This window comes from Amblyomma americanum, chromosome 8, assembly GCF_052857255.1.
Source record: "Amblyomma americanum isolate KBUSLIRL-KWMA chromosome 8, ASM5285725v1, whole genome shotgun sequence".
Taxonomy (NCBI): domain Eukaryota; kingdom Metazoa; phylum Arthropoda; class Arachnida; order Ixodida; family Ixodidae; genus Amblyomma; species Amblyomma americanum.
The window spans coordinates 40,630,341-40,640,074 of NC_135504.1; the positions used below are offsets into that span (position 1 = coordinate 40,630,341).

At 48.2% G+C, this 9,734-nt stretch overlaps 1 protein-coding gene across 1 annotated transcript in view; it reads right to left on the reverse strand.

The window, feature by feature from the left end:
• Window positions 1-2,252, reverse strand: part of LOC144101445 (17-beta-hydroxysteroid dehydrogenase type 6-like) — a 30,358-nt gene extending 28,106 nt beyond the window's left edge. The window contains exon 1 of the mRNA XM_077634624.1: window positions 915-2,252. Within this exon, the coding sequence (XP_077490750.1) occupies window positions 915-1,068 (154 nt within the window). The 5' untranslated portion in view covers window positions 1,069-2,252. The remainder of the gene's footprint in view (window positions 1-914) is intronic.
• Between the last annotated feature and the right edge of the window lie 7,482 nt (window positions 2,253-9,734).

The window sequence follows — 9,734 nt, forward strand, 5'->3', positions numbered from 1 at the left end:
AGTAATGTGTACAGGTTAGAAACTTGTAGTAACAACGGAATTTTGTGCAGTTACTGCAGAAAAGTGCTAAACAAAAACTACAGTACCACAGAAAAACACTACAAAACAACAGAAAAATCGGTTGTTACGACAAAACTACAAATTATTTGGTCGTACTTTTGACACGGTTTTGTAGCTTTTTTTTTACTGGGATGATTGAAACAGCTTGACATGATTTTGTAGTTTTTTTTTTACTGGGATTATTTAAAGTCATTTCGCTTCTCGTCAAATACAGTCTGTAAGCCAGGTGCATTGCATGCTATTCATTCTCCTTAGTCTCAAACCTGAGCACAACAACCGGAGTTCTGAAGATTGTTTTGCCGAACTACAAATCGGTCATCGCCGCCGTGAAACTTGTAATTATACCCCTGATAAAATCTTTTTTTTTCCTCAATGCATTGAAAAAAAGAATAGGTAGAAAAATGGAAGCAGACAGATGGCGTGTGGCCCTGACACTGAAAAACAAAATCAATCATTTCTGTACGCAAGACAGCGCTTTCCCCACGTACACCAAGCGATCGAGCCACGTAGCTCTTAGTGAGGTGCGTGGTAGGTGAACCGTAAACTTGGCAGCCATTAGTGTTTTACGTATACACTTGATTGCGCAAAGCGCGCCGCGCTTAATATAGTCGGAGAAACGATCTTAACGTCCACCTTGATTTATCCCCTGCCATTTCAAATTACGCTAAGGTCTCGGCCACTGCTAAACAACTCAGTGCAGCGTCGCAAGTTTGCGCTTGGATAAAAAAATCGCTTACGATACCAACTGTATCTCATCTATATGTTAATTAGTTAATTACGGTAATTACTTTGCGTAACAGAGCAGACTGGGTGTCTGTGCTCCTTTTGCGAAACAGATACACGAGTGGGCTTACCCGTAATGAAGACAGCTTTCTTGACCACGTCCTTGTTGCGTCCATTTTTGCTCTTCTTTGTGCCGTTCTTGATTGGCGAGGACTTGGTGCTGCTCTCTTCGGGAGCCATGGCTACACCGTTGCTCGAAAGTTCCGTTAAGGTGTTGGCAGGCATTGAATTTTTACCTGCACTCACTTTGGCGGTGATGAAAAGAGTTCACAGAGCGAGCATTTGGCGTCGCTATGATCTTCTCAGGGTGCAGCACGTTATTAGTTGGTTTGCGTACTAAGCCTAGTGCAGCCGACGGAATGGGAATGTTCGTTTCAAACGACGTGGCTGGCTAACTAGACGACATAAGCTGGAATAGTCCTTCGGTGTTTCTTGAGGCTTGGCAGTTTGGCATCCGGGCGCCGCCTTTGATGTGTTGTGCCAAGTAACACGGCAGCATCAACTCTACAGACTAGGAAACAAAGTCTAGCACTGTTCAAGATATGTCTGCAGCGAAGAGAAGCTCACATCTGGTGTCCAACCACAGCTCTTCGACAGGAACACGGCACAGAAGCTCGCCGAACGCCACCGTCTGCAGTGAAATGGTTAAGAGCTTCACTTGACACGCAGGATCCTCATAGAGATGCCAAAGCTTCCAGCTTATGGCGTTCTTCTCCACTTTTCCAGAAGGTGCAAACTCGCGAAGGCGTCCGGGGCTTATTCGTCCCTTTTTAAAGACGCGGCGTGATGGCCGATTATGACACTCTAGGTGTTTCTTCGTGGAGTTGAGAAACCCTGTTCCAAAAATTTACTGGCTTCTTCTTCCGTCTTCCCCTGGTCGTCTCATCGGAACAAGTCTGCAAGCTTCTTCGGCCGGAAACTCCAGAGACGGGTTGCTCAACACAAGCTTTGTCCCAGACTTCTCCGAGGTACACGAACCTCTCTCCAAGCGTTGCACGAGGTCGGAAGTGAAGAGACACTGGTCGTTGCAGGTCTCTTTCAGGGGGTTGTCAGCGACGTGTTCGGTTCAGAGAATGTTCCAGCAGGAGCGTTCCAACAGTGTCCAAACCGGCAATGACGTCTTCTGGTGTCCAAGGATGCAGGAAGCACACCGAGGCCGCAGAACGGTGCAGCGTTGCAGGTCTGATTCAGTCGCCTGTCAGCCGATGTGGGTCTAGGCGCTCGCGCCGTCGCTTCAAGTCACACGCCTCAGGAACGTCTCACCCAGCTCGCCAAGGTCTTCTACGTCGACCTCTGTTCGTCCTGGCAGCGCTGGTCGTCCGCGCACACTCCCCCTGCGTCTCCGGACGGGAGTCAACCGGAGAGGGCTGGCCGCCGACTTCCTTTTCCCCTTCGGATCGCGGACGGCCGGGCCTTTCCCCCCGATCGGAGCGCGCCTCTGTTCGCGGGTGGCTTTTTTTGTTGTCTTCCTGCTATTTTCTTGAAACCCTCAAGCGGCCTTTTCACGCTCGCACCGAGAAAGAGAGAACAGAAGACAAGAAGTAACGAACTCCAGAAAGCGATGAAACGTTAACTGAACGCACCGAAAGAACTGCCCCCCTCCTGAAAGGGTGTAGGGTGCCAGATGATGACGCTGTTGAGTTCTTTCTTTGTATCGTGACTAGGGGGAGTAATGCCGGCGCTTTGTTCCTTATCGGAGTTTTCATTTTGTTGTTGCGAAAGTTTGGCTTCTCGAACCGCAACGTACACACTGGCCTTGCCTTGCCTTGCTTTTTGTTTGAAGAAGCTTCGGGGTTTCGCAACGGCTAAGTCTACAACACTGCGCACTCACAGTAAAATGAAGGCGGTTATTCGAGAGGCGGTCTTCTTTTATACCTTTCCGCGGCCTCTTTTGCCTCCGTGGGCGAGCGTTTCTTGCAAAGCACCTTGATGGTTCCGCGCGCACTCCTCTGGTCCTAAATGGCGTTCCGGAGGGTAGCCTCTCCGTTCCTTGATCGTCTTCGGTGTTGTACTTTTCTTTCGAGGAGGCGGTGCATTCATAGCTTGCGGAGGTCTGGATGCCAGCGGTGCGGCCGACCGTGTCGGTTTCCGTGAGTTGACCATTTGAAGGACGTTAGAGGCGGGCCGCGAGCGTTTGAATGTCGCGTGTGTCTGGCTGTTCTGGTGCGTCGCATTCTAGAGGCGAGCGTTATCGCGAATCTAATCTGGCGATACCATTGTATCCAGATCCAGTGCAGCCCCAATCAAAACACCTCCACGCGTAGCCGCGCCGGGACACAATGCACTCGTATCTGTGGACCCATTGTTATTCTGGTGTCCCTGCCTAGTAGGGGACGGAGGCACGGGATATATTATCTTGGGCATCCGATGCATCTGCGCTCTCAGCACAGATAAGAAGTGTATGTGACAGCCAGAAAAGGATTGCAGGAGATCGTTCAGTTGATCCTGGGATAAATCAAACAATTTGTTAGTCATATGAATGAATTCATTCGCCGTATGAGCGTGTAGCCAAAGCATTTATTTACGATCGGAACAATTGATCCCAGATGTCGTGACTCCGCCACCAACGGACATCAGCGTGCTTTTCGGGGGCACGAACATGAAGACCTGCACAAACACCGTCGTCTTAAACAATAGTGTCGACCCGCACTTAGTGCTTCTTTGGATTAATTGAAAATAAAGGGATGCGAAACAAGCTATATGCCTCACAAAGTGGTACACATGTTAGTTATTTTTTCCTCTGGACGCCGTTCAGGAAGAGTTTACATCAGCCTCATAATCACTGTCATCAAGAACAACAAGAGCTCGCATAACAGAAAAGAAACGCTTCTTATAGTTCTATACTCCTCACAAGCCTCGTCAACTAATGCACCTTCCACAAAAATAATTATGTCGCATCCCTCTATCTGTGGAAGATAGAGGATTATGCTGATCATAGGAGGCAAGAACCACAATGCAGCGTAGAAGCCTATCGGACGTTAGTATGGATCCACTATAGTGCAGCAACAGAACTGGTCAATACAAGGGACAGTCCAATCGTACATCAGTAGATAGGAGGTAAGAACCACAATGCAGCGTAGAAGCCTATCGGACGTTAGTATGGATCCACTATAGTGCAGCAACAGAACTGGTCAATACAAAGGACAGTCCAATCGTACATCAGTAGATAGGAGGCAAGAACCACAATGCAGCGTAGAAGCCTATCGGACGTTAGTATGGATCCACTATAGTGCAGCAACAGAACTGGTCAATACAAGGGACAGTCCAATCGTACATCAGTAGACCCAATTCTACATCCGGCTGCAACTCGGACTACTGTGGTAATTCGGACCAGTGTGCTATCTGTCACGTGATACTGAAGAACCTTGTAACCATTCGACGTTCAGGAGCACCCTCCTCCCGCCTTTAAGTGGAAAAGCAGTACTTAACACGGTTCCAACCAAAAATATTTTGTAAAGCTTGACATTGAGGGTGACCTTGGCTAACCTGGAGAAATAAAATAAATTTTCTCGAGACTGGGTTTCGAACCCGCGGCGGCGCGAACAGATCAGCTTCGCTGGCCACTGCACGGGAGTACTAGGCTATTGCTGTATTTTTTTTTCTTTATTGCATGGAAGAACTTCTGTAGAAAGGAGGAAACTTCAATCAGACTAGTTCGCGTCCCAAGTTACCGGGCTGCTTAATATGAGCCCCCCATAGCCCTAACTCACCACTGCATCCCCATCAAAACATCAAAATTCAGGGAGGCACACACAAGCATCTAGGCACGGCAGCCAGCTTGGAGGTTCGTCGCGAGCAGCATATACACTCCTCACCAACGCACACTGTTCCCGAAACACAGATTTGGACGATCTTGGTGGCTCGGCATGTCTGTCCATCATACGGCTTTTCCAAAGACTGAATAGTCCCATCAACACAAACACGTCATAAGGCACAACAGAGTTTTTGTCAACAGGCAGAAATCTAATAGTGTATGGTGTAATTTCAATGTCCTTCTTAAGAGTTCGTTGAAGTATGTCCCAAAAGAACATGGCATCACGGCACAGGATGAAGCAATGATCAATTGTCTCAGGCACGTTACACAGACGACAATTCACATTCCAGGGTACAAACATCCCCTTGTCATTAAGAAATGTCTTCACAGGCAGCGTCGCTGTGTGTAGTTTGAAAAAGAACGTTTTAGCGGCTGCCTGAATGCACATCCGCCTAACACGCTTTAGAACACTGATGTCCAAAGACCCCAAATAAGGCTGCCGATACAATGGTGTAGGGAACAAAGACTCAGTGAGAGCCTGGGTCATCTGCTTTCTCGAGAGGCTATACAGGTAATCTAAAGAGAAGCGCACAGTGAGAAAATTGAAAGTGTCAGCAACCTCCTTAAGAAATCCCCATAAAGTCCCCTCACGAGCCTGCACAGTCGGTGCGAATAAGTAAGGCAAATGAAAACTAAGCCGCCTAATGAGCACAGCTACCAGAAACGGGTCGTTTGCCGATTTGAAAAAGAAAAAACGGGAAACGAGTTGATGCACGAACAGGTGAACAAGGCCCACTCCACCGCCCTCTAAGGGAAGGAACAAGTTGTCACGCCTCATCGGCTCCCATTGAGAGCGCCAAACGAATGCTGCAAATATTCTATGTATTGCTTGCACCTTCCTCCTCGCACAATGCAGGACTTGAAGGACATACGCGAGCTTTGCAAACAAAAAAATGTTACAGACCTGTGCCCTCGCAAACACTGAGAGTTCCCTACCCATCCAAGCCTGTGTTTGCCGCCGTAGAGTTACAGTTTGTGAATCCCAGTAGGCTGTACTGTTGCGAACTTGGTGCAGCGGAACGCCTAGGTACTCAAGAGGGCTACAGTTCCAGCATATACCACCGAAGTGGCTTGGCCTAGTTTTCCAATGACCCAACCAAAAGCCTTTGGATTTCTCTAAATTAAGAGCCGCGCCTGATACATCGCAGAACTGTTTAGTCAAGTTTAGAGCCTCGAGTACACTCTTTTTGTCAGAACAAAAGAGGGCGACATCATCAGCGTAAGCTAAAGCTTTAACTTCACATTGAGCCAGAGAGAAACCGCGGATAGCTGCGCTGTTAATTATACTGAGACAGAGGGGTTCCAGATATAGGGCAAACAACAATGGAGACAGTGGACATCCTTGACGAACAGATGCTTCTAGTGGTACTGGTTTCGTTAGCTCCTGATTAACAATAACCCTTGTATAGGAGTTCTTATAGCACAGCCTTATGCCTTTGAGCAAGACGTCACCAATATTTGCATACTCCAAGACCGCGAACAAGAAATCGTGCCGAACTTTATCAAACGCCTTAGCCAAGTCAATTTGAATCAGAGCTACTTGGCCTATCTCATCTGATACTGTCTCTAATACTGAACGTGCAATATGGATATGTGTTTGAATACTGCGGCCTCTAATACCACAGACCTGATGCGGACCTATCAAGTCCATAATTACGAGCTGCAGACGACTGCTAAGAACCTTGGCAAAAATTTTGTAATCAACATTGCAAAGGGAAATTGGACGATATCCCTCAACAGTTTTCAACCGATTAGTATCTTTGCTTTTGGGAATTAATATTGTGTGCCCAGAATAAAAAGTGGGAGGCAGGACACCCACATCATAAGATGCTTTGAAAACTTCCATAAAAACAGGCACTAGGCAAGGCGAAAATGTTTTATAGAATTCGCTAGTAATACCATCTGGCCCAGGAGATTTCTGGCTCTGCAGGGCAGAAATGGCTGATTGAATTTCATCCAAAGTGATAGGTCCCTTCACTATAGCACACTTCTCATCATCAAGTCGAGGGAAGTTTCCGAGCAAGGAACTGTAATCGAAACCCTGACTTGGATCTTCGCAACTGCCAAACAGCTTCCGATAATAGTCGAAGAAAGCAGCAAGAATACCAGGCGCATCACTGTATGTGCAATCACCATACTGAATTTCCAATATTTCCTTCGCAAGAGCATTCTCTCTTTCATCACTCAGGGCCCGACGAGAAGGTTGCTCATCAAGAAACCTTCGGGACCTAGATCGTATCAAGGCCCCCTTATATCTGTCTGTCGCAAATTGTTGAAGCTGTGCTTTTACGTTATTAATCTCTTCGAGATAGGCACCCGGGCTTACCCTCTCTAGCTCATGTAGCTCCGTTAGGGTGCGCCCAAGCTCACGAAGGTGGTGTCTCTTCAGGAAAGCGATTCTTGCTGAGGCCTCAATTGCCAAGTTTTTGATCTCCTGTTTAAACAAGTCCCACTTTTGAAAAATGGAAAGATCACGGCGTGACCATACGTCCTTCAAACAAGTAGGTACAGCACGCTGAAAGATTTCGTCTGAGAGCAGACAGTTATTCATCTTCCACAACTCCCATCGAGGGTGAAGTACATGCCGAGTGTACTTTCCTATCTGAAGAGACACCATACAGTGGTCACTGAAGAAAATGGGCCGCACCCAGTAGCCAAACACACTTGCTAATGCGTCAACAGAAACGTAAATTCTGTCAAGGCGAGCATTAGAGGAAAACTGAAAATGAGTGAAATGTATACTGTCGCCTTTTTCCGGCCCCACATCCACAAGACTATATTCAGAAACCAAATCGGTAAGTAATGCAGCACTATGGTCGTATCTCTTATATACCACTGAACGGTCCTCATCCCTACAAACGCAATTAAAATCGCCCAACAATATAATTTTGCGGTCCGTGCACAAATGTTCAACTAATGACAGAAAAAAAAGCCTTCTATCGCGCTGCTTTGTGGGGGCATAAACACAAATAATCCGCCACTGTACACCTGAAATTGTGAGATCACAGCATATAAGTCGCCCCTCGTCATCTATGCAATAAGACATGGCTGTCATCTCTAGCGTGTTCGCCAGGAATAGCATACAACCTCCGGATAAGCCTCTCGCGTGGCTAACAATAATGTTGTATTCCGACAAAAAAGGCTCAAGAGCAGCTGCTGTCTCTTCATCAGAGGACAACTTTGTTTCCTGGATAGCGGCTACACACACACTCCATTTCTTTAAGAGATGCCGTACCTGCTGTTGCCTCCTACGATTACGCATACCCCTAACGTTAAGGGTAGCGACTTGATATGCTGCGACGCTCGCCATTTTGGTGCCAGTCTTAACAAACGCCATCCCCTGGAATGTGGTGGCCCGCCGCCAAATTGGCGACCTCTCGGGCAGACATCGCCCTCCTCTTTAACACCACCCTTCCCGTGGCCTCTACACATTGTGCCTTCTGGTTAGCGCCATCGATACACACCTCGTCAGCATCTGCAGGACGTTTCAAAGGTGCGGTGCTGTCCATGTCTTCCTCTGAGACAGCCAAGGCCTCGGCCCACGAACCCGAGGGGAGCACATCACTCGCTGCCACACTGACAGCCGACAGAGAACCTGACACGCCAGAGATCGACGCCACACACGTCTCACCGTTACCCTCCAACGACGAAGCAGAATCAGCATCAGAGGAGGATCGGCGAGCATTCACTGGCTGTATCGCCTCGACTGACTCCACAGGAGGCATATCCGGACGTTGACCTGTGGCAACGAGGTGTTCCTGTGCAGCAAGCACAGCAGTCTCTGTAACACTCACAGGGGGGCCCGGGTCCGGCGGTTTTCGTCCTGGAGGCGTGGATGCTAGATGGCCAGTCGCTTCATATTCCGTGTTGTTTTGAGGTGTTGAAGTCTTCTGTTCCCCATCTATTCGATGCTCATGACTTAGTTCTCCGGTCGCGTCCACAACCTCAGACACATCCATAATGTGTTCTGATGCCACGTCATCTTCCCGTGACCACTGGCCTTGACGCAGCCTGTCAGCGTAACTCAAGACACAGTTCTCCGCAGTATGGCCAAAGCGTCGGCACTGAGTGCATCGAGGCGTGCGACACTGGCGCCGGACATGTCCAACCCGGCTACATCGGAGGCACAGTGGAGGTCTCCCTGGGATAAGGACTAATGCCTGCACTCCATAAACATTAAGTGTGTGTGGAATGGTGCTAGCTGACACTCCATCCTTGAGTGTGAGGGAGAGTTCACGGTTCGCCGTTTCCATATGCTCCATCCCTGGGCACCGCCACTTTTCACGCTCCACAGACTGGACCGTGCCATAAGGCTCTAATGCTTCCACAATCCTCCGGTGTTCCATATAGCGGGGAAGCCAAAGGAGCTTAACCTTGACGTTCTTAGTATCCGGGTCAAACACCATGCACCGCAGTCCTTTGACAGGAAACTCCGCTTTGTTAACAAGCTTCTGTTTGGAAGAACTACTCTATTGCTACTACTACTACTACTACTACTACTACTACTACTACTACTACTACTACTACTACTACTACTACTACTACTACTACTACTACTACTACTACTACTAGGCTATTGCTGTAGCCGGTCACGAATCGTGTTCAACTGCAACACACTCTAAACACAAAGTAAAACCATGAGCCAACCAGCTAAACACACGCTTTTAGCACACACTCGGTTTAACCCCGTTAAAACCCTACCGATTTTTCGAGCGTGGCTCATTACGTGTCCACTCACTCACTCTTTCTCTCTGATGCAAATTCTTTTTTTTTTCTATTTGATCATCTAGGTTATGAGCAGGCTTATCTAGAGCACTCGAGCGGCGCTATGTTGCTCAGGCGAAGCTAAAAATTGGAGGGAACACTTGACCTCCGTCTTAAGGGTATGAAAGGGTAGCGTTAATGGGCTAATTTCCATATATGCATAAGGTCATTCTCTACTTTACATTCATAGACCCCTGGGAGTCCTCATAACCCTCCTGACTTTTCAGTGGAGCAGCGGTTAAGCGATGCGCCACTGCCCTGCGATGGCAGGTGCTCCAAACGGTGGGCCTTGTGCTGCCCAGGTTGCCCTCAC